This window comes from Rhineura floridana, chromosome 19 (assembly GCF_030035675.1).
Source record: "Rhineura floridana isolate rRhiFlo1 chromosome 19, rRhiFlo1.hap2, whole genome shotgun sequence".
In the NCBI taxonomy this organism is placed as follows: Eukaryota; Metazoa; Chordata; class Lepidosauria; order Squamata; family Rhineuridae; genus Rhineura; species Rhineura floridana.
Window position 1 is genome coordinate 24,411,879 of NC_084498.1, and position 25,601 is coordinate 24,437,479.

General features: G+C 45.5%; 1 protein-coding gene and 1 pseudogene across 1 annotated transcript in view; both read right to left on the reverse strand.

Annotated features, from left to right (window-relative positions):
• Positions 1–785: 785 nt before the first annotated feature.
• On the reverse strand, positions 786–894 carry LOC133373550 (5S ribosomal RNA; annotated as a pseudogene).
• A 1,086-nt stretch (positions 895–1,980) lies between these two features.
• Positions 1,981–25,601, reverse strand: part of BICDL1 (BICD family like cargo adaptor 1) — a 53,645-nt gene continuing 30,024 nt past the window's right edge. Inside the window, exons 5-10 of the mRNA XM_061602896.1 lie at positions 23,683–23,862; positions 23,233–23,451; positions 22,087–22,230; positions 16,849–16,979; positions 13,868–13,988; positions 1,981–6,856 (exon numbers count right to left, since the gene is read on the reverse strand). Coding sequence (XP_061458880.1) covers positions 6,656–6,856; positions 13,868–13,988; positions 16,849–16,979; positions 22,087–22,230; positions 23,233–23,451; positions 23,683–23,862 — 996 coding nt within the window. The 3' untranslated portion in view covers positions 1,981–6,655. The remainder of the gene's footprint in view (positions 6,857–13,867; positions 13,989–16,848; positions 16,980–22,086; positions 22,231–23,232; positions 23,452–23,682; positions 23,863–25,601) is intronic.

A 25,601-nucleotide genomic window follows, 5' to 3' on the forward strand; every position in this document is an offset into this window, starting at 1 on the left:
GGGTGTATCCAACAAGCTCCAAGGGCTTCCCCTCTGTAGGAAGCTGCCTTATACTGAATCAGGCCGTTGGTCCATTTAGCTCAGTATTATCTACTCTGACTGTCAGCGGCTCAGGTAGGGAACATTCCTAATCCTACCTGGAGATGCAACTGGTGATTGAACCTGGGACCACCTTCGCACAAAACTGGTGCTGTGCCACTGAGCTCTCTTCTCCCCACAGGCACCCCATGCCTCTCCCCAATCTGCTGTGGATGATTGGGGCAACCCCCAACACAGGTAATGGGAGGGGGACGCTCAGGGAAGAGAGGAAGAGGAAGCTCCATTGGGCAAGCAGAAGTCCTTGCACGGACAGGATGCTTTCCTTGGATACAACCTAGAAGGAGATGTCAGGCTGAATCAGGATATATGCCTAGGATTCTGGGATAAAAAAGTAATGGCTGCTCCCCATCTCGGGGAAAGTGAAGAGTCTGGTTTGTAATCCAGAAGGGACAGATCACAAACCGACTGCTTAAGTAAGCCCTTCTCAGAGTGCCACCATCTCTATCACAAATAAAGGTGGTGGCAGTGAGATAAGCTTTTTCATCAGTTGTGCCCCTCCGTGGGGAAGTCTGGTGCCTACCTTGTCTTTCAGGGACCAGGTTAAGACATTTTTATTCTCCTTGTTATTGTTACATGCCTTCAAGTCAACTATGATTTATGGCGACCCTATGAATCTTTTTTGTCTATATTCATAGGGTTTTCATGGTAAGAGGTATTCAGAGGTGGTTCACCATTGCCTTCCTCTAAGCCTACGGCAGCCGGTATTCCCAGGCGATCTCCCATCCAAGTGCTAACCAGGCCTGACCCTGCTTAGCTTCCGAGATCGGGCGTGTTCAAGGTAGTATGGCCGTAGTTTTATTCTCCTAGGTACTTTAAATGATTTTTAAAAAAAAGATTTGGTAAAAAGGGAGCTATTTTGAATTACTGTAATTGACTCATTTGTTCTGTCTGAATTGGTTTTGAAGCTGTAGTGAGGTTGAGAAGTGCTTTCAACTGTGTGTGTATTGTAGTTTTGGAATTATGTATTGTATTTTATTGTGAACAACTTGAATGTATTTGTATAAAGGGCAGTAAACAAACACCATTAAAAAGAAAATACATGGGCAGCGTTATTGAATAGGAATGGGGAACCAGTGGCCACCCAGATGTTGCTAGACTCCAGCTCTCACAATCTCCGACTGTTGGCCAGGCTCGCTGGGACTGATGGGCTCTGGAGCCCAGCAACATCTGGATGGCCACGGCTTCTGCCTCCCTGGTTTAAATGTAGCGTGGGAGTGCTCTCCCTGTTGAACTCCCAAGGAGGTAGCCAAGCAGCAGGGGGAACTGAGGCCCTCCAGATGTTGGGACTCCAACTCTCGTCAGCCTCTGCCCACGTGGCCAGTGGTCGAGGCTGACGGGAGCTGGAGTCCAGTGACAACTAGAGGACTACAGTAGGGCCCCGCTTTTCGGCTTTCTGCTAATACAGCGGCTAAAATTAGAGTAAGGCCCCACTCATACGGCACTTGTTCCGCTTTTCAGCGGGGGTCTGGAACGTAACCCACTGTATGAGTGGGGCCATACTGTACAAGTTCCCTGTCTCTGTTCAGCCACCACCACTGTATCAGTGGATACTAACCCTAACGGCTATGTTTGCATGTCTACAAATACCAGATGCTGTGAATTACAAGTGGGGAGAGGCTGTTGTGCCCAGATCATGCTTGCGGGCTTCCCAGCAGAACATCTGGTTGGCCACTGTGAGAACACGATGCTGGACTAGATGGGCCCCTTTTGGCTTGATCCAGCAGCTCTGTCCTTACGTTCTTACCATACCCCGGTGACCAATTCACAGAGACGATACCCATAGGAAGGACCCATTTTATTCCGACCAGAACTATTTACAAAAGAAGCGGCAGAGTGGCGTTTTCTACTAAAATATGCCTTTATAGAATATCATATATATATATAAAAGTACATTTATTTACATTACCGCTACATACAAAAATTACTGCACTGTGTAATATGTACATATACCTCTATAGATACATTCTGTCTGTTCATCCCTGCTGTGTGCTTGGTTACCAAGGGGCGGGGAGGGGCGCGGGGGTTGATGCAGCTCCCAGGCACATCTCGCATTACTTTGGGGTAAGCAGATTGAGCTGCTGACTTGGGGAACAGTGACAGGTCCGAGGGTTTTTGGAGGCGCAAACTCTCCCCAGAACCTGCCACTTTTCTGTGGGAAAAGCTAGTTGCCAGTAGTCCCTCATAGCATTTTTCATGTATGCTCGAACTGGGAAACCTCTGGCCCTCCAGATGTTGCTGCCCTTCCAATGCCACATCAGCCCCAGCCAGCATGGCCACTGGTCAAGGATGGGTGATGGCAAGTGGAGTCCAGCAACATCCAAAGAACTGTGGGTTCCCCAGCCCTGGCTTACGGCCTAGTTCAAATAGCAGCAATGTGTAAAGGCTGGCTGGCCGCTGTGAGAAGAGGATGCTGGCCTTGATGGGGCCTTGTATGTTCTTAACAGCTATATATACCACTTCAGGCTCCATAGTGGGGGTGCTTGCATGACTGAATGCTCTTCTGCATCTGTCTAAAAACCTTTAAAGTACCCCACACATAAACTGAGAAGTGGCTTGCCAAAAAGGCAGGCTAGAATTCTCCTCCTCTAGGTACAGGGATTTATCTATTTCTGACAGAGAGGCATTCAAACATGCAATCTCTTCCCCTCCTGAAGTAGTACAGTCCCAGGATCAGTTTTGCCGCTGCTGTTTTTGTGGACTGGGCATCTCTCTAGATCCAGGTGTGCCCTGACCCCCAATTACTTTCCTTTTTGTCATCAGTAACGGCAGTGGCTGCACATTGCACTTCCTGTATGAACAGGAGCCAGACATAGCTAACACGTCCCTGCTTGAGAATTCTTAACCTGCCAAACAGCCAGAGAAAGCCAAAAGGGATCTCGGAGGGCCAAACAGAGAGATAGGAAAAGCAGGAGCAATGGGCTGCCTGCCTCCCTCCTGCTGTTTTGCTGCTGATTTCTTTGACTGCTCTCAAGGGAGAACTAGCCAATCTGCAGGAAGATCAGCAGAGTCAACAACAGAGGGGGAAAGGTAGCTAGCGGCTCTGAAGCAGGAGGGGCGAACCTGTGGCCCACCCAGATGATGTTGGACTCCCAACTAACCCAGTGCTTTGTGTTTCAAATGTTTGTTGTAAGCTGGTTTGGGCACAGCTCGCTGCAGGGAAGTGGCATATGACCAGTCTCAATCCATCAACTCCCATCAGCCCTAGCGAGCATGGCCAATGGCCAGGGATGGTGAGAGGTGTAGTTCAGCAACATCTGGGGAGGCCCACAGGTTCCGGACGGCTGCTCTGCAGTTCCCCTCCTGCATTTTCAGCCTGCCTTTGTGTTATGCTTAATGGGCAGAGCTTGGCTGTCTGTCTAAAATAGGGATGGGAAACCAGCACCCCCTCTAGATGTTGCTGGACCCCATCTTAACCATGCTGATGGGAGTTGGGGTCCAGCAACATCTGGAGGGCCATAGGTTCCCAATTCTGGTTGTGAAGTGTACCACTGTATACTTAAGTGCAAGAATTAACTTTTTTTACAAAAACTGATTGAATCTCTGCGCAATCACATGTCTGATCTATTCTCTAGGTAGTGTCACAATGATGCCCCTGGTGTATGCTCTCACCTAACACTGGGGAGTTTGGGGGGGGTGAGAAAGAACAGGAAGTGGGTCCCCATGCAGTTGCTCCACAGTCAGCCCCATCCACCTTTGCCACCAAGCGCTCTCTTTTTCCTCCAATCCCTGGCCGTGTGGGTCAGTAATACCACAGTGTGATGTATGGGTTTGCTGGAATCCGTCCCCCAGCATTGGGCTGATATGGCAGGCCGTGTGGTAGCAGTCAACAATGGGTGGGGGCTGCCAACTGCTGGAAAGGGTCTACGAGTGTGGCTGTCGGGGTTCTCAAGGGGTGGGTGGGAAGACAATATCTCCTCATCTCTTTTATTGCTTTCCTTTCACTGTCCCAACCGCTAACCTTGCAGGAGAAGATGGCAAAAATGTGGTGCATCAAAGTTTTGTAGACTCTTTCCCCCACCCCTTTTAGTACTTAGGATTTTGCCCTGATCTTATGCACGCTTACTCAAAAGCAAGACCCATGTCCTCAAGGGTAATTTCCACCAGGCCATGACGGCTGGCGGATCCGTGTCAGTGGGGCATCATAATCCACTCCAGGTTTTAGCCTGAACTTTCAAGGAGCTGTCTAAGGTTCTTTACCCCACTGACACGGAGCTGCTATGGCTGCAAAGCAAGTGGGTGAATATGGATCATAACTTCTGTTACACAGGAGGCGTCTTTCTCTGTTTTAGCCAGATTCTCCCTACAAATCCACATACCCTGTTCCTTATACTTCCTCAAGCTGTTCTAGACATAGTTGTAATGCAGGGATTGGGAACCTGTGGCCCTCCAGGTGTCACTGGACCACAACGTCCACAATCTCCTAACCATCGGCCATGATGCCTGGGGGCTGATGGGAGTTGGAGTCCAACACCACCTGGAGGGCCAGACTCCCCCAATCCCTGGTGGAATGGACCCCCTTTCTGCATAAGCCCCTGCTAGTTAACCGGTGGCCCTCCAGACATTACTGGATTGCAAATCCCATCAGCCCCACCATGCATGACCAATGAAGAGGATAAGAGGTGTAGTCTAACAATATTTGGCATAAGCAATTTGTCTTTCCTTTACAAGCCTTCCGTGCCCGCCCGATTCCTGCTGGCTACAGCAGACTCAGTCACTCCAGCTGGGAAGGGCCTCTACAGCGACAGTCTGTGCTCTCCACCTAAGTGGATTCCTGTTTTTTGGAGGGCTAATAAGAATCAACAGGAAGTGGTTGGGCTGGGCATCCATGCACCCTCTTGTGTCTATGGCTGGAAAAGGATTTGTTCTCATAGAGGTAGTCAACCTCTGTCTAAGGTCCACCACAGCAGGCCGCCGCTCTCCATAAAAATATCCTCCCCAAAAACCTTCCCCACCTAGAACAGGGGAGTAGCCAATGTGGTGCCCCCTGGCTATTAATGGACTCCCAGCAGGGCCAATGGCTGGAGCTGATGGGAATCCAACACCACTTGGAGATCACCACGTTGGCTACCTCTGGCCTAGAACACTATCATGCCAAGCAGATACGGATTCTTGCCTAGCCTCCTTCTATCACAGGGCTGAGGAACCTGGGACCATCAGTTTGTTGCTGAACTACATAGCTGCCCCTATCACTAACCATTGGCCATGACAGTTGGGACTCAGCAACATTTTCCCCTCTTGGAGGAAGGCCCACTGCATGTGGGCATTGCACCTACTCTTAGTCAAAATGCCATGCTCCTGTCATTGCTATTCTTCCAAAAACCCTACTACCCACCCCCCAATTTAGCCTCATCTACAAAAGCAGCCAGAGGGGGATTAGGACTAAGTCAAAGGTAGCCAACATGGTGCCCTGCCTGTTGGACTACAGCTCCCATCAGCATGGTTAATAGTCAGTGATGTTGGGAGCTGTCATTCAACAACATCTGGAGGGCACCATTCTGGCTACCCCTAGATCAAGGTTTAGAAGTGAGTGAGTGGTCTGAATTTACTCAATAAACTCAGGGGGTGGGGGAGCGGAGAGACTCTCAGTTCCAAGAATTTATAAAAACTTAGACGTTGACCCTCACAAGCAGAGGTAGCTGTATTTTCCCAGGGATTCTTCTGCTGGTATGGTGCTTGTCTTGGCATAAGAGCAGCTGCGCATTCGGCTGTGGAATCTTGGTGCAGCCCACTTTACAACTTCAACTGGTGAGAACCCTGCCCAATTCCCTGCAACTATAGTCTCTATGAAAGAGCAGAGAAATCAGATTGACCCCACCAGCTGAGCTCCCAATGGACAAGAATAGACCACAAACACATACCCATCCATTGAGTTCTATCTGACTGCCCAGAACAATAGCAACAGCCGCTGTTTCTCACTTATGATAAAAGAAGAATAGAGGGGCAAAACCAGCCTTCACCAACCTGGTGCACCCCAGCACAGCCATGATGCCTGCGTCTGATGGGAGCTATAGACTACAATATCTGGGGGACACTAGATTGTCAAAGGTTGGCCAAGACTGAAGGAATATGAACAAATAAAACACATGCTCATGGATATTTCCCCTCTCTCCGCCCCCCTTCTACATCTGGACTGGTTCTTTAAAGCTCCCTCTTATGTAGAAGAGAATGACTTTTAAGACATCTGGATTACTCACAGCAGAAACAACGGACCTAACAAGAGACCCTGAATATTTTGCATTTTCTTATCGTGTTGTTTTAAGGTATTTTTAAAAAGTGTCCTTTCAATTGCTATCACGCAGAAGATCGGCAATTTGACTATGATGCCTGTAAACATTGAGTTCAGACCACACGGTTTGCAAGATTAGTGCAGTGTTCTTAAGGGGTGGGGAGGAGGACTCCTTGGCCCTTTTTTTTGGTGGCTTCTTCCATTTTCCAAATTTGGGACCGTTGTCCGCCACAAGAAGGGCTTGCTAAACCTTTCTCTCCAGGATCCTTCTCAAAAAAAAATTTAAAAACTAAAAAGGAAAAGTAATTGAGAATGGCTTCTCTGGTCCAATTAATTTTTCTTGAAAAAAGAAAAGAGACGATTCCCTTCTGCCCCACTGGGCTCAGACCCCTGCTGCTCTGGCCTCAGCAAGGGAGAGGGTCTAGTGTGCCGCTTTGCTCCATGACCGCTGGAGAAGGAATAGGTGGGCTGGCTCCACTCCTTTGGATGTTTGTCCATCAGCTGCTGGTCAATGACCCTCTGCATGTCATCCTGCACCAGGAAGGAAATAAGGAAGGCTATTAAAAATAGGGACACAAGGAAAGGATCCCTTGCAGAGATCAGGACAACCTGAGTACATAGACGGTACACATCTATATTAGGTGTGTTGGGGTATGTTTTACTGCCCAAGGGTGCATTTTCTTCGGGACAATCTTCTGGGGGTCACATGCCAGTGGTGAGCAGGGCCAGAGGCAAAAGTGGGTAGAGCAACAAATGCCAATTTTACCTTGATACAGTAGGCTAGTGTCTACACATACCCCTCTCTGTCCTCCATCCTGGCAAACAAGAAGCATTACCACAGTTCAAGGGTACACTCCAGTCATGCAAAAACATTAAAGAGGAACGCAGAACAGGGCCAGTGAGTGGTGTGGCCTAGAGATAGTTCTGAGGGCTAAATAGAGAGGCTTGGAGAGCTGCATTTGGCCCCTGGGCTGGAGGTCCCCCATCCTCTGATCATAGGGAGTAGGTATTTGCTGCAGGGTTGAAATATTTGGATTTGGCATTGCATTAGCCGAAAAATTAACACATAATAGTGGGTTATCCAGATATGTTAGAAAAGGGTGCATCTTAATGTGCCTACGTTAAGGCAGATACATCAGGCATTCAACCTCCAGGGATGCATAACTCCCACATTCAGCCCATAGGCCTGAGATTTCCCACCCCTCTATTAAGTAGTCTCCTGTGTAAAAGAGAATGAAGAGCGGAGACCATTCTCATTCACAAAATGGAAATTGAGATACAGCACACTGTCCTAGAACCTTCAGCCCTCCAGATATTACTGAACGAAAACTCCCATCATCCCTAGCCATTGGCCATGCTTGCTGGGGCTGATGGGAGCTGTCGTTCATCAACATCAGGAGGGCCAAAGGTTTCCCACACTTGCTAAAATATATCAGGCAGTTCCTCAAGAGAGTACATCCTCAATCGTTAATCTGCGCAAACCTCTCCTGCCGTACATGATTCGGGGCAAGGATAAAAAACTAGGTACATTTGATGACAGTAACATGCTCTGCGTGGGGCCTCCCTTGAGGCAGGTCTGAATATGGATCTGGTACAGAAAGCAGCAAATGGGGGGGGGGAGGCGTCAGTGAACCGAGTGCCAATCTGGCCGTGCATGTTTTACACCTGTGCTGTAAGGATTGCACTGGCTGCCTATCAGTTACTGAACCATGTTCAAGGTCTTATTACCCTAAAAAACCCAGAGCAACTCGGGACCATGTTACCTAAAGGATCGCCTTCCCCTGCGTAGACCACTTAGACCACTAAAATCTTCAGGAGAAGCTTGGCTAGTCATGTCACAACCTGCAAATTGCCATCGAGGAGGAAAAATTACAGGGTCTTCCCTGTGGTGGTGCCTACCTTCTGGAATGCTCTCTGCCTCTGTTATTTGGGAGGCATCAATAGTAGTGTGCTTCTGATCTTCACTGAAAACACACCTTTTTGCTGAGGCATTTCCTGATCATAAATGCTGGATTCTGTAATCCTGTTATGTCTTGATCTGCTCATCTTTCAACTCTTTTGAAATGGTTTTAAAGGGATGTTTTTTACGTTATGAGCCACGTCAACATTTTCTATAGGGTATACTGTATAAAAATAGGAACCTAGGAAGCTATCTTATAGACCATTGGCCCATCTAGCTCAATATTGTCTACACTGACTGGCAGCGGCTCTCCATGATTCCAGACAACCCTAATATGAGATGCCGGAGACTGGACCAGGAGCCTTCTGCATGCAAAGCAGATGCTCTACCACTAAGCGATGGCCCTTCCAAAATATTTTAAAGAAAAACAGTTCTCCTTTTCCAAACAGTATTCTTATGAGATGAATTAATCCAAAACCGAAGGCATAAATTAACAGAAAACAGAAACATAGGAAGCTACCTCATTATACTGAGTCAAAATATTGGGTGATCTAGCTAAATATTGTTAATGATCTTTGTAACTAAGAATTAGTGCCTGAGCTTGCTTTTTTCCTTTTCCCTCCCAGCTCCCTTTTATGCCATAATTCCTAGATTCTGAGGGACTGTCTTCTCATTTATATTTGTAAGTTTCTCTTGAGTGCCTTTTTTGGATGAAAAGTGGAATAATAACAATAACAATAATTGTGCAAGACTGGCATGCTAATGTGTACAATGCACAGACCCTCTATCCACACACACACACCCTGCCCATCATAACAATGGGCATTAGGGTAGCATTATTTAAACTTAAGTGTTTCTAGATCCGTTAAATGCTAAATTGAGGCAAGCCTGGTGAAATAGCCCCAAGAATCTTAGTGTGAATTCTGTCTCAGACATCAAGGCATTTTGCATTTGGGGGAGGGCGCTTATGTAATATGAGGAGTGAGTTGCACAAGCAGACTCTGGCATTAAACCAGAATTAACCAGAAATGAGTGAAGCCAAAAGGAAAGAAACAAGAATTTCAAGCCGGCATGTGGATTATCCCAGCAAGGGCTCAGTTGCTGGGATCAAGCATCAAATGCAAATGGACACAAACGCACACCAGCCCTACCATAATGCTAGCACCCTCAGTAAAGCAAACACAGCCAGTAACTTAAGCCTGAGGCCTCGTCTTGCATGTGTAATAAGCTACCAGCTTGCTACCATCTGCGTGCAAAGTCCCCTTTGGCTGAGTAGCTAAAACGTTTTCAAGATCATTCTAGGGAAGAGCTCTATTCCAGAATATTGAACATGATCACCCCCAGAAGAATAATGGAATTTGGGTGGTTGGTTTGTTTTTTATATTCTAGGCCTTTTAGATAAGGGATGGGGAACCTGTGGCCCTCCAGAGGTTGTCAGACTGCAACTCCCATCTCCCCTGACCACTGACGATGCTGGCCAGGGCTAATGAGAGTTGGGAGCCAAACAACCTCTGGAGGGCTGCAGCTTCTCTCAAAGCAAATTGGTTTGGTCACGGGGCGGCGGTCTTGCCGTTCTAATTTCTTGGATGAGAGAAGAAATTCATCCAGGTCCAATGGACTAAAGGCGCCGTTTGTGGGAAGAGGTGCACAGCAATGAAGAGAGGTGTCTTATACAGAGTCAGAGTTCTTGCTCCACCCAGCACAGTATTGTCTACACTGAGTGGCAGAGGCTCTCCAGGGATTCAGACAAGGGGTCTCTCCCAAGCCTAGCGGGAGATGCCAGGGACTGAACCTCCTGTGTGCAAAGCAGGTGCTCTGCCACTGAGCTATGGCCCTTCCCCTAAAAATAAAGTAAGATTCCAGTCCTCATTGTTCTGAATAAAAAGCTGATTTAAATAGGAACGTAGGGAGCTGCTTTATATTGAGTCAGACCCCCAGCCCATCTAGCTCAGTGTCGTCAATGCCGACTAGCCAAATCTAAGTACTGCCACATCACACGATATAAAGACATAACCCATGAAGCAGCCATTCAGAGACACTGGTGCCTCTTCCCAGTTCCATCCAGAAATTCCAGAGGGGTAAACCTGTTGCTGTCGAAACAAAGCACCTGACGGCACCTTAAAGTAGGGGTCCCCCAGCCTTTTGGGGCCCGGAGCACATGTGGAAATCTAAGAAACCAACCCCTCCAAAACAGGAAACACCACCCACACCTCCCCCCCCCAAATAAAAAAAAGACTGACAAAAAAAGCAAGCTACCACCAAAACAAGCATAGCCCTTCTAAAAACCTCAAATAAAACAAAACAAGACACTGACGGGCAGGGAGCCTTGGTGGGCACCAAGAGGGTGGCTGAGGGCATCAGGGTGCCCCTGGGCACCACATTGGAAACCCCAGCCTTAAAGATGATCAGGCATTTTGTGGCTTGGAAGCTGCTTCATCATACACATCACGTGTGGCCCACAGTTCACACTTGATGATGTGTATGATACCTACCCCCCTCTGCTGCCTTGAGTCACGTTTCAGTTGCCTTTTGTTTGTTGTTTATTCAACATGATTAATTGTTTTTCTTGTACTATGTGTTTAACTTGCAATTATGGATTGCCTCACTGGGGGAAGGGGGGCAAAAGGCAAGAGAGAGAGAAAAATGTATACAGACAAAAGAAAACTATGCATCTCTCTGCTTATTGAGGAAAGCGCTCCACAGAGTCAGCATGGTGCAGTGGTTAAAAGTGTTGGACTTGGGACCTGGGAGACCCGGGTTCGAATCCCCACTGGGCCATGCAACGTTCGCTGGGTGACCTTGGGACAATCACTGCCTCTCAACCCAGCCTACCTCGCAGGGTTGTTGTGAGGATAAGGTGCAAAAGGGAGAGAGAAACATGCACGCCAGCTTGAGCAACTTGGAGGAAAGGTGGGGTATAAATGTAATCATATATCATCTATCTCTGAGCCATGCTCTAGCCCACAGATGCCGCTTGCCTTTGGGTAAAGGTTCCTCTGATCAGTAGCCGCTTGCTTGGGCACCCTTCCCCACCTGGCTGGGGCCGATGGGAGTTGTAGTCCAAAACATCTGGAGGGCCCCAGGTTGGAGAAGGTTGGACTAGGGCAGCCTTCCCCAACCAGTGTGCCTCCAGATGTTGTTGGACCACAACTCCCATCAGCCTCAGCCAGCATTGCCAATGGCCAGGAAAGATGGGAGTTGTGGTCCATCAACATCTGGAGGCACTCTGGTTGGGAAAGGCTGGACTAGGGTCTGCAGCTGGGATTTTCCCCAGCAATGCTACCAAGTTGCTTTGAGCAGGAGATGCAAGGATTGACCCTGGGACCTTCCTGCACACAAAGTGCACACTCATTTCACTTGGCAACAGCTCAACACATCTGGCTCAGTACTGTCGACACTGACTGGCAGGAGTTCTCTAGGGTTTCAGGTAGGGAGTCTCTCCCAGCCCTACCTGGAGATGCCAACCTGAGGCCTTCTGCATGCAAGGCATGGCTCCACACCCTGGAGCTTTGGCTCTAAAACAGTGCATGTAACGAACCAGTAGGGTTTGGCAACGTTCCCTGAATTAGTTCAAAAAGCCTCCAAGTGACACTTGAAAGCAATTCCCATAAATGCCAGGTGAATGTGAATGAACTTCATTTTGGGGTAGAACTTTGAACGATTTCTAGTTCATCTTCAAGTTCATTTCTTAACATGTATTTTTCACACTTTGGGCCTTTAAGCCTGAAGATCACAATTGTTGTGCTCAATAAACCATTCACCTTCCGCTGTGTGCGTGTGTCTTGATATTTTCTTAATCTTCTTAAGTATATTTTATATTTCAGCCCAGTAGCTTGTAACATTATGACTGCTAGGGGGAAAACAGCCAAGCCAACATTTAGATGAGCTAATTAGTTTTGCAAAGAGACAAACATGAACTGGAATTAATTCTTCTATGGACATGTTGAACGTGAACTAGAACCAGAGCTTGGAAAAGTTACTTTTTTGAACTACAACTCCCATTAGCCCCAGCCAGTATGGCCACTGGATTGGGCTGATGGGAGTTGTAGTTCAAAAAAGTAATTTTTCCAAGCTCTGACTAGAACCAGTTCCTTTTTAAAACAAACTATCCAAGCAATGGTTCTAATACACTACAAAACATGACAAGTCCATGCTCAGGAGAGAAAAGCACGTGTTCTTAAAAGAAAAAGACACTAGTCCACAAGACAGGCAAGCAAATTCAGAAAGGTACTTTTGGAAACAAAACAAAACAGAGTGTGACATGCCCGTGGAAGATGGCAAGAGCGATGTGCATCGAGCACCAACTGAGACAAATCCGTGGATGCTTATAAGATGCTTGCATTCTTTTCCACCAGAGGATGAACTGGGGTGGGATGGGACGGGATGGAGAGGGGGAGCTCACCTTAAAGGCAGGAGGGGTGTACGACTAAAGCTGTTGTAACGGGAACTGAGAAAGGCCACACTAGATCAAAAACCAAAGGAGCCATATTGTAAAAAGCCCTGAGGACGCAAACTGGAAGCGCAGGAGAGAAAAGAGAGAGAGAGAGGAAAATACAGAGAAGTTCAGAACAGGAATAAAAAAAAAAGGTCAACCAGGAATCACTGGAAAGCGGGGAAATCAGGCCCAGTTCAATCACCATGCACACACATCACTTGACGGCCACAACATCAAGTGACAGCTTGCATGTGTGCAAAGAAAAACAGTTGGGCCACCTCCTATTACTTCCTTAGACACACCACTTCCCTGCTATCTCCCACCCTGTTGTGTCCTTCACACACTCAAGTTGCCAGTCCTTAAGGTGTAGCAAAACCAAGCCATCTGGGGGCCCTCCAGACTGGTGGTTTGTGGTTGTTTTTCCCTCCCTGCGGGTGAATTCTGCAACACATCATCGATGCAATAATAGGGCAATGGTGGTGGATTTATGCAGGACTGTCCACACATTATTCTGCTTTATTAGTTGTTTTGCAATACTTCCCCAGTGTTATCGCGTTATCACCTCTTTCCCCAAACCTCTGTTATTCCCTTTGAACTTCCATTATGATGTTAGGGCTATATGCCTTTTTTTTTTGCTGATCCAATTTAAGTTTAAGATAACAGTTTAAAAAAGAGAGAGAGGGAAAACAAAACCACTTTGCTTAGACTTAAGGAAAGTTCTAGACAATAAACAATATTTTCAAAGGAGGCTTATTTTACCATGAGTGCGCAGCTGGGTGTTGAACCAAAACAGAAAGGTCACCTCCAAGTATTTTGTGGGAGGGATTCAATCACATACAGGAAATTTTGGTTTGCACAATTAAAGTGGGTTAAAAGCACTCTGGTGCAACAAATTCACTTTTAAAACAAACCAACAACGACCAGACTTTTTGAGGTTAGGGGAGCGTCAGGGAAATGCACTAAAAGTTGTAGGGTTAATGACTAACTGACAGGAAGACGTATAAACCACCATGCAAGCAAACCAGGATGAATGCTCTTTGTCATATAACCTCCGTGCAAATCAGAACAAGTACTCAGTTAAGAGCGGACGTCATAACACCTCCGTGCAAGCAAATCAGGGTGAATGCTCAACAACCAGGTCACCTGGAACAGCCTACAGAGCATTTCTGACTTTACCCAGAAGGCTTTGCCTCAGTTTCTCTCTTACCTGCCACGCCTCCAGCTGCTGCGAAAGGTTAAGCTTCTGCTGAATAGCATCTAAAAGCTGACTATTCAGTGACATCATATCCATCTTGCATTTGGCTAGTTCCATTTCCACAGCATTCTTCCTGGAAAGCAAAAGCGAAAGGCGGTCACTTTCTGCGAGGACTTCCGCACTGCTTGCTTTTTTTGGACTGACAACCAGCTTGAATCCCACGGGAATGCAAGAGGATAACATCCTGCCTCCGACAGTGGAGGCAGAACATAGCCATCGTGGCTAGCAGCTCTCACCATTAGGAAGGTTTTTTTCCCCATCTGTTTAGCCAAAATCTGTTTCCCTAAATATGAACATAAGCAGAGCCCTGCTGGATGAGGCCAGTGGCCTGTTCAGTTCAGCATCCTGTTCTCACAGTGGCCAAACCAGATGCCTGTAGGAAGCCTATAAAGAGGACCAGAGCACAACAATAACTCTCACCACTTGTGATTCCCTGAAACTGGTATACAGAGTTAGACTCAGGGGTGTAGTCATCCAGGGTCTCAGGGGATCTTGAGAGCAGGGTCCCAGCAGGGTCCCTATCTCTCCAGCATCCTACCAGCCAATCAGCATGAAAGGGGAATGTGTTTGCCACTGAGAAGAGTCTTCTAACATGCTTCCTTGTCCTTTCCTGATGACTGGAGCCAATCAGAATGAAAGGGGGGGTGAGTCAGCCACTGAGAAGACTCTTCTCAGTAGCTAACACTCTCCCCTTTCACGCTGACTGGCTCCTAGGGATGTCTGTTGCTGTGGGAGAAGGCATTAACAAGGGTCTCATTCTTAACCCAGCAGTAAAAAGAGGGGAAAGGGGGCAGCTATGACTAACATGAAGGGACCCTTCACTTCTGAACTTGCCACTACACTACTTGTTAGACCACTGGTCCATCCACCCCAGTACGGTCAGTTCTGACTGGCAGCAGCTCTGCAAGTTCTCCCAGCAGGTATTTTTCTGTTACCTTTTCACTTCGATACCAGGGATTGAACTTGGGCCCTTCTGCATGCAAAACAGTTGCTCTACTGCTGAGCTACAGGGACAGAGCTAAATCTATCTACATCCCTGGTCTATCCCAGTTCCTGGGAAGAGGGACAGACTTACAGGTCTTTCTCTTTCTGCATAAGATGTGCCATTGGCCATCATAAATGAGTTTCCCCAAAGGGTCCTTTACCTACATCTCCAAGGAGAGGGGCTGCCATGGAACAAAGAGCCGTGGATTGCAAAATTCCCCACCACTGAATGAATATTAAAAACACTTGGACTCATAACAGCCCTAGAACGGCAGCTGGTTTCCATGGATACAGGACAGCTGGTAGCCCACACACATACTAAAATATCAGACGCTGCCTTCTGCATCCAAAAACTTAGCAACCGGCACTTCCTGCCTTCAGCCAAGAGGGGGCGCTGCTACGATGGCTCTTCAAAGGAGCTCTGGGTTCTTCCCCTGATGCATGACGCTGAAAAGGTCCCCTCGAGTGATGGCGATGAGGCAGAATCCTTGGAAATAAGGAGATCCAGGCGTTGCACAGCTTCCCCTAATACAAATCTGGCTGTATCTAACATTGCAAATGTTAGAAATAGCTGGCAAAGGGGCTAGGCCACTGCAGAGCGGCAATTAGGATCACAGATGTGAGTGGATCAATATTTTTCTTAAAACGGCAGATTTAGCAACGTTGTTATGGCATTCCTACCAGAGCCCTGTAAGCAGTGCTACATGTCAGTGTGGGTTGTCCAGAGGCGAAGACCTCTTCAGACTTTGTAAAAGAGATCGTTGATAGCCTGTAATATTCTGCAAGTAGGCAGGGCCACAGCTCAGTGGCAGATCATCTGCTTTGCATGGAGAAGGTTTCAGATTCAATCCCCCGCATCTCCAGGTAGGGCTGGGAATGTCCCCTGTCTGAAACTCCAGAGAGCTGCTGCCAGTCGGAGGAGACAATACTGTATTGGATGGGCCAGTGATTTAATTCAATATAAGGCAGCTTCCTATGTCCGCAATTGTAGCTCAGTGGCTGAGCATCTGCTTTGCATGCAGAAGGTCCCAGATTCAGTCCCCGGCATCTCCAGGTAGTGCTGGGAATGTCCCCTGCCTGAAACCCAGGAGAGCCACTGCCAGTCAGTGTGGACAATACTCAACTAGATGGACTAATGGTCTGACTCGGTATAAATCAGCTCCCAATGTTGCTACGATTCCAGCTCCCATCATCCCTGACCACTGGCTGCGCTGTCAAGGGCTGATGGAAATTGTAGTCCAAACCATATGGAGGGCATCAGGTTGGGGAAGGCTGGCTTGCTGAAGCAACACGTCAGTTCCTGTGCATTGTTGTTTGCCCTTTTGCACAGATTCATGATGTTATACATCCCCACACACACGATGGATGCTTTGCCCCTCCCAACTGTACAGTTTCTAGCTACAGGCCTTAAAAATCAGGGCTGGGGAACTTGTGGCTCTCTAGGATTCTGATCTACACCTCCGACCATCCCTGACCATTGGCTATGCTGGCTGGGCACAATGGGAGTTGGAGTCCAACAACATCTGGAGGGCTACAGTTTCCCCATCTCTGGCTTAAGTCTTACTGGGCTTGTAGAAGTGGAGGCTGGTCTATTAGGGCAACCAGGGCAACGTCCCACCAACCAGCCCTCACCTGCCTACCTCTTGACTTGTAACCAGGCCCGGGGGTGGCCCTGGCTGCCAGCTTCCTCCTCTTTAGTCTCAATGTTGCCTTTATAGATCTCAGCAGGAAGGAGGAAGACAGGGACAAACGTAGAATCAGCGGGCTCTGTCTATCACTGGCTCTGGTTCCGCCTCCTGTTTGGGCTCCCTGCATTCTGCCCCACCAGTCCCAATGGGCGCCAGCCACCACTGGCTTCTAATCACACACACAAAGCCATCATGATGCAGCCCCTCTCCCTGAGCATGTGTGTGTCCCACACAGTGTCTTTCAAAAACAATTCAGCGTACTTGGCAATTGCTTCATCCCGATCCCTGATGGCCTTCAAGAGCTGTTCGTTCGTATCCTTATCGTCAGCTGAACCTCGGAGCCTGTCCCTTTCCTCTTTCAAGGAAGTCATTTCTACGCTCAGCAGCGTCACCTGATAAGAACCAGAAGAAAGATTAACACTTGACATCATCATCATCATCATCTCCCACCATTTCTCAGTAGGAGCAAAGAAAACACTAAAAACTCTCCAAAACATCTTAAAAACAGACTTTAAATATATTAGAACAAAACATTTTTAAAAACACCTATATTTAAAAAAAAGGTTTAAAAACATATTAAAAAGCCATTGCAAAACCGTCTATGCCCATGCAGTGACGGCAGTGCTGAAACAGTAGCCCATGTACTGCTATTCTGCTCTTCCCATAGAGATTTGAGGAATGAGCTAATTATCCCACTGTTGTCACCCTTTCCAGAGCATCCAACCGACTTCAGACCAAGAACAGAGGGTGACAGAAATGTCTGCAAAAGTTTTAGCAGGTGCCATTTGAATAAGATCTATAATGGTACCTTGAGTTTTAATCCGTTATAACTCTCTTTTTATTAGTTGTTAGTTCTACTTATCCATCTCTCTTATGCTGGATTGTGGATTTATCCATTTTACTGATTGGTATCTTATAGAAATGTTAGAATCCTAGCAGGAAATCTGATGAAGCAGTATATTTGCTTTCTATTGCTTTTATTGTATACATTTTAATTGCAACGGCTTGTAGCTAACGGAAATAAAGGATTTGATTTGATTTGAGGAAGGTCTTCAGTAGGCGCCAAAAAGATAACAGAGATGGCGGCTGTCTAATATTTCAGGGGAAGGAATTCCAAAGGGTCGGTGCCACCACACTAAAGGTTCGCTTCCTATGTTGTGTGGAACGGACCTCCTGATAAGATGGAATCTGCAGGAGGACCTCACCTGCAGAGCGCAGTGATCTACTGAGTATATACGGGGTAAAATGGTCTTTCAGGTATCAAGGTACTACCAATAAGAAGGGACTTGTGCTGTGTACCACACATTTAAAACACATTCCCCCCCCCCAAAAAGAACCATGGAACTGTAGTTTGCCCCTCACAGCACTACAATTCCCAGTACCCTTAAACTACAGTTCCCAGGATACTTAGGGTGTGCATGCTTTGCTTTAAATGTATGGTGTGTAGGCAGTCCTAGGCTGATCGCTCTGAAGATACTGCGGATAAAACATTGTGGATTGTACTTTAAACAGTTTCCAGTACAGTATCATACATGATACTATAGCGACGCACCCTGTGACCTTATTTTATTATTTATTTATTTAAAACATTACCATTAACAATCATACGGGGTCTGGTCAAAATGGCCAAGTTCAAGAATTTTGCCACTTGCTCAGTAATTTCCTACTGCTGTTGGTTGTAGTTTGTGTTACTATGTAGTCTTTTATTTCATAACATCTAATATTATGTTCTGTATTTGTGCTCAGTTGACGGTAAATAAAGATTTGATATTTAAAACATTTATATACAGTACATTGCTTAATCATTGGCATTTCTGCAGTGCTATACATAAAAACAAGCTCTACAGAAAACAAACAGTAAGACAACAGATTCATCATAAAGCCAAACGTTGCCTGCTGGAACAAAAAAGTCTTAATTCTGTGTCTGAAGTTCAACAGGGAAGGTGCCTGTCTAATCTCCGTTGGGAGGGAGTTCTACAGGATTGGGGCTCACTGCTGAAAGCACAGCTTGTCGTTGTTACAAGCCGTACATATGAGCCATAGGGAACCACCAACAAAGAAGTGAAGGGAAGCGTTTTATTCTTGTTGTTAGGGAACTGTGGTCATAATGGTGCAATTGCAATTGTAAACAGAGAGGTGGAGATAAGGAATGGTCACAGTCTTGACTTCCGGGAAGGGTGACTTAGCCTGTGCCTGCTTTTGAGACGGGCTCCTGCCTCAAAAGAAGCTTATTCAGATATATCAGTCAGTTTTTTCTTTTTTTTTTGACTGATTAAACTTCTCCCGGGTAGGGAGAAACGAAGAGATTAACCTCAAAGCCTATTTTTGTTGGGACGACCAGATCTCATTAATTTATGGGACGAGGTCCAGCCGACGAAGGTGGGACGGATTTTCAACAGCAAGCTCTATCTGTTAAAGCGAACGTTCATCTTATCTTCTAAGAGAGAACGCACTAACAGGCAAGCACCCTTCTTTCTATATTTTTCTTTTACTTGACTTAAATTGTTGCTGTTTAAAAGAGATTTGCCAGATTGATCGGTTTTTGACATCTCACTGGGGAGCCGTAACTTCTCTCTGCTACGCACTAATTAATAGCTTATCTCTGTTTTTGTTGCAAAAAGCTGTCCTGGATTTGCATTCTAAAGATACACACAGAAGAGGGATTTCTATTCCAGATTTTTATTTTGAAAAATATTATACTGTTTTGAGACTACTCTCTTTTTGGTCTATTTTATTTTGACGAATCTGTTTCTTGACGATTGCCATTAATTGCTTCGATCCTGGGAACTGCATTTTGTTTACTTAACCATTGGAGAGATAAGGCTGTCTGCTCTGTTTATACTGTGATGTCACCAAGTTTGGAGTATTAACCCAATTGTTGCTGAAATAAGAAGTGGTTTTCCTATATTTTTCTTTTAAAATGGCAATTAAGAAAGTGGCTGAGAATCTGGAAATAACTATGTTTCAGAGAATAATGAATGAGATTGAGATAACGAAAATTGAATTGAGTAAAATGAAGCAGGAGATTAAAGATATAAGGGTCCCTGTGAGAGAGGTGACCCTGGAAGGGGTCCCTGTGAGAGAGGAGACCCCGGAGATTGGAATAGGGGTCCCTGTGAGAGAGGAGACCCTGGAGACTGGAATAGGGGTCCCTGTGAGAGAGGAGATCCCGGAGATTGGAACAAACGTGGAACAGGAACAAGATTTGGAGTCTATGGACTTTAGAAATAAAATCTATTGTTTGGAACTCAATGTTATCTCTGAAGAAATTAATGAAGATTCTAGAGATAAAGTTATCAATGGCATGGATTATCTTCTGGACTGGAATGATGTGATGGAGCCCAATATAGAGAAAATCTATGGAATTAACTGCAGCCATGTGACAATGGAAAAACTTTTAAGAGATGACCCAGTGTATTTTGAAAAAAAGAACAGAGATATGATTTTACAGCAGTATTTCAGCAACTTATTTAGAATGGATGGCAAGAAAATATTTGGGATAGAGGTAATTCCCATCAGACTCTTATTATATGACTATGGCTTTGACAGCAAGATTATTATGGAATACTGATAATGGAAGATTGGATATTGAAATTACTGGACTTAACAAGACTACTGAAGATGGAAGATGGAAAATGGAACTAATAGAGATAATAGAACAATGGCTACTGAAATTACTGAACCTAACAGATTCTGATGTGATGGATTAATTGAAATGTTTATTTTGACTATGGTTATGACAATAAGATTATCATAATTAGTAATGAGATGGATTAATCGATATGCTTATCTGGAAAAAAAAATTGATAGATATATTTCTTAAAGAATTGAAACCTCTCTTTGACTTTTTGTGGAAAGAATAAAGTAATGTTTATGAGATTTGATGATTAAGTAAGATAACTACTGGAGGAAAGTGATTTTATAATATGACTTAAGAGACAGGATTGCTATATATTATAGACTTATAACTGATTTGATCTTTGACAAATGGGAAGTCAATATTTTACTCTTTATTTTTTATTTTTGTTTTTTTTTTTTTCTTCTTTTCTTTTTTTCTTTTTGTTTAACTATTTTTGATTTTGTTTTTTGTCTTTGAATGTTTTATGATTTTGTCTTGTATGTTTTATGAAAATCTGAATAAAAATTATTGAAAAAAAAAAAAGGAATGGTCACAGTCTTGTGACTCTGCACACTTGTCTTCTTGAAAACAAGTTGCCAGACCTCATGGTCATAGGAATAAAGTCTTTCAATCAAATTTGTAAAACACACCTACAGCAGAAGGCAGTGAAAATCTTGAAAAGGCCATCGTGTTGTTGGCTTACAAGCCTCATGATTTTAAGCCAGCCTTCCCCAACCTGGTGCCTTCCAAATATTTCGGACTGTAACTCCCATCAGTGCCAGCCAGCAATCTGGAGGGCGCCAGATTGGGGTTAGGCTGTTTTAAGCAGCGCCCAGTCAATGAAAGGAACCACCCCGTGATTTCTGAACATTTCAAGGCCGCCAGTGTGAGTTCCTGGCAACTATAGCTAACCAGAACACTATGCAACAAAAAAAAACAAGCTTACCACTCATTAAATGCAAGAGAAATAGAAAAGCGGTTGTGGCACAGCTTTGAAGGCCATGCAGTCTTGCTTTCTTTTTGCAGTGAAGTCTTGCTTATCTGTTTAGGATTTATTGCCTACTTTTGGGCTCAGCAAGGCTAATTTAATTTAATATGAATTAAACATGCACACACTCACACATCCATGTTCCGGAAGGGCCTACCAAAATAAAAATAAAAAATAAGCCACATGAATGGATCGAGGAGGAGAGGAGATGGTTGAAGAAGGAAGCGGGTTGTAAACCCATTTGAGGAAAATAACTTTTTTAAAAAAGTCCTCCCATGCATAGAGAATGATCATAGGAACATGGAGAGCCAATGACTGGATTGGAAGCATCTTGCCCTACGCGCGCCCAAAAAACTAGAACCCCCCAATGTGTAGAGAAAAGGTTTTCTCCCTCTGTTGGAATATGAGAACTGGGGGGCATCCAGTGAAGCTGTATGCTGGAAGATTCACGAAGATAACGAAACGATGCCATTTGCTCCTACAAGAGGAAGTGATGGCCACCACCTTGGCCGGCTTTAAAAGGAGACTAGACAAATTTAGTAGCAGCCGCAGCATTTATTTACTTATTTATTTAATTTGTATACTGCTTCATTCTTCAGAAGAAGCCTCTAAGTGGTTTACAGTGTTAGCAAAAAACACAAAATGCAGTGAAAACTTAATGGCACATTTAAAACAATGCAAAACAAGGAGATCTTCAACAGAAAAGATCCTAAACCAGGAAATAAGGCTACCAATGGCCACTAGCTACGATGGCTATGTTCTACCCCTACTGCCAGAGACGCAGGATACTTCTGCATACCAGTTGGTATTCTGGTTAGCCACTACAAGGACAGAATGCCGGACTAGAGCGAGGCTCTTCTGCTGTTTGGCAACGCGTGCAGGAGCCACTTACCTGGCTGTGAAGCTGCTGCAGCTCTTCCAAGCTCTGCCTCAGTTTCCCCCTTTCGCCTTCCATAAGCTCCCTCAGGGCTCTGGAATCTTCGCTCGTCTGCTTGATTTGTTCTTCTAAGGCATCGTCGTCACTTCGCCGTGAGCTCTGGCAGCAACAAAGAAGCAAACACAGCTTTTCAAGCTTTCATTTGGAATTGGGGGTGGTGGAACTATACCTTGGTATGTTCTTTTCCTGTCATACCTTCCCTGAGATCATCAGGGGAGGCCCTTCTCTCCGTCCTGCCACCCTCACAGGCACATCTGGTGGGAACGTGGGAGAGGCCCTTCTCGGTGGCTGCCCCAAGGCTCTGGAACGCCCTTCTTAGGAAGGTTAGACTGAATCTCTCCTTGCCGTCCTTTCACTGGCAGATTAAAACTTTTCTATTCCCACCAGTTTTGGGAACCGATGGCAAAGCTTTTAATAGTGTGCTCTGCTTCTCTTTGGCTTTTTTTAATGAATATGTTTTTATTGGTTTTAATTCTATAGATAGTTTAATTACATTTTAACAATAATTTTCTCTGTCTTTGATCTATGCTTTTACTTGTATTGTTTTAATTTTTTGTAAGCCACCTTGAGTCCCAGTTTTGGAGAAAAGTCAGGATAAAAATGAATAAAACAATAATAGGAGTAGTAATAGTAGTAATAGGAGTAGGAGTAGGAGTAGGAGTAGTAGGAATAGCAGCAGCACCAGCATTCGGGTGGGGCAGGTGTATGCTTTTCAGTGTTATTACTTGCAATGGCACAATCTAATGCAATAATCCACTTATAAAGATGGCACTTTGCAGAATAATATCTACTATATATTTTGAAAAGTTGTTTGGCTGTTTGCTAGGCATTGGGAGGTAGGCATACCTCTTAAGATATCGTAATCAAATTTGGCACGAGGGTTCCCAAAACCCAAGGAGCAGGTTTTCATCTGTGTTTGGATACAATTTGGGCACCATTTTGAATCAAGATGGCAGACTTCATTGCAAAATTCAGAAAAGGGGGCATTTCGAAGGATCACTATGCTTCGGTTCTTGCCTTGTTTCGGAAAGAGCGAATTAGGCAGAGTCGCTTAAATGTGACCTGAATCAAATTTCTTCCCCAACCCTAAGCTCAACTTACCGGGGAGTCTGTGCCATCTATAACACTTTGGATCAGCCTCTTCAGCTCGCTGAGGGCAGCCCGCAGGCTACCAGCCGGCACGTCTTTGGCTGAGGAGGTTTCTGACGACTCGTCCATTGACGAGTCCGTGGAGACCGCAGAATCTGCACTGTCGTTCCCTCGGAGGTGAGTGCACAAGTATCGGACTTGGCAATAGGCCTCCCAGAGCTGGAGTCTCAGCTGTGACAAGAGAGTATAAAAGTCTGTTGCAGGCAGTGGTAGCTGCTGCTGATTGGGACTGGTAGGGCGGAAGGCAAAGAAGCCCAACAGAAGGTGCAGCCAGAGCCAATGACAGGGAGAGTGAACTAATTCCAGTCTTGTTCCCATCCTCCTCCCTGCTGAGTTTTACAAGCTAACACTGAGACGAAGTGCTGCACCCAACCCTTCTGGAGCCAAGAGTTTTGGCGATACCTGTTCTCGCTCTTGCTCCAGCTCCTCTGCTTCAATGCTCTGTTCAATCTCTGACAGCAGTGACGTGCTGGTGGAGTTGAAATTTTGGAGGCTTCTCTCCTCACTGAGTTCTTCCACCTTTAGCTGAAGCTGCCGATACGACAACCTGACCTCCTGAAGTTCTACCTGGCTCTGATGCAACTGCCATGGGAAATCAGAAAGCCTTATTATTACTGGTAAGGGTGGCCAAACGTATTTCTTTCTACTCCTTTTCTATCTATGCTTTCCTCTCGAAAGCTCACTGCAGGTTAGGCTGAGAGATACCTTTCCCTGAAAGACAGCCAGTTACTGTCTTCCATCTGAAACACGGTACTGAAAGCCATTTCACGAGGGCCACTTTCGCACGTGACACTGCACCAGAATGCACGCTTGCCTCTGAAGGTGCACCCAGCAGTCGATAAGCCAGCTGCCAAACAAGCCTGCCTGTAGGATGCCATCAATGTGTTTTATCAGCTCAAATTTGTAGCCTGCCTTTCCAAACAGTATTCATTGCGTTCACAGCCTTGTGTTTGTTGCGTTTTGCTTTAGGTATATCATTTTTTTAAAAGTGTCCAATAAGGCTTTTACAGCACAATCCTAAATATCTTTCAAAACACCGCACAACTCTAAACCAGCTCAAAAACATATAATTTCAGTCTGCCTTTTATAAATGGCTGCTTTCACTCACTGCTGCTAATGTTTTAACAGCGAAGTTTAAGAGGGGGTAATGTGGTTTTCACTGGGTGATCATTTTATTATGTTTTCATCATTATTGTTGCATTTTACCAAATTTGCAGTTGCACTCAATGTTTGTCCTACTCAGAGCAGACCCAGGGAAATTCATGGTCATGGCTAATGTGGGTCCGTTCCAAGTATAACTCAGTTGGATACAATCCTTTGAAGGGACAATTTCATCCTAACAGGTGGAATATAAATCAGATACCTAAAGAAAGAAACAAATCCTATACATGTTTACTGAACGGTGAGTCTCACTGAACTTAATGGGGCTTACTCCCAGGTAGAGATAGAAGGACCTGTTTGGGTCCTTTTAGTTTCTCAGCTTTCCAGTCTTAAATTCACTCCTCCACATTTCTGCAGCAATTTGCAATTTTAAAAATATCCTCAGGAAAATTAAAAAGCATTTTAGTGTGAATTTCTCCTAATAAACACATTTTTGTCTGCCATTTCGAAGCAAATACTAAATACACACCTCTTTACCCTGGTCTTTGACACCTGCGATGTATGTTTTCAGTACCCACCTTTTTCCTGTGATTGTAATTTGTTTTTATTATTATTATTATTATTTATTAGATTTGTTAGATGCACATCTGGCAGAGATTAGTCTGCCACTCTGGGCGACGTACAACAAAAGCACAAATACAATCCATATAAAAACATAGACAGAAAACATTAAAAGATTAAAAAGTTAAAACCCTCTAGAATTGCACTCTGACAGCCTAACCCCCCTCCCATGCCTGGTTAAAGAGCCAAGTCTTCAAGGCCCGTGGAAAACACAGCAGGGAGGGGGCCTGGCGGAGGTCGGTTGGCAAGGAGTTCCAAAGTGAGGGGGCTACGACTGAGAAGGCTTTTGACCTGGTCCTCACCAATCTAGTTGCTTTTATCGGGGGAATGAGGTGTAGACTATTCATGGACGACCTTGTTAGCCGGCGCCCTTGGTGAGAGTGCAGGCATCCCTTTGGGTAGAGTGGGCCAGCTTCAAATAGGGACTTAAAGGTTAAAGCCAAGACCTTAAATTTGGCCTGAGCAGCCACCAGTAACCAGTGCAGCTCCTTGAGGACTGGGGTAGTATGCTCTCGGCGACGACTGCCTTTAATCAGGCGAGCCGCTGCATTCTGCACCAGCTGCAGCTTACGGACCATTTCAATGGTTTTTAGTATGGA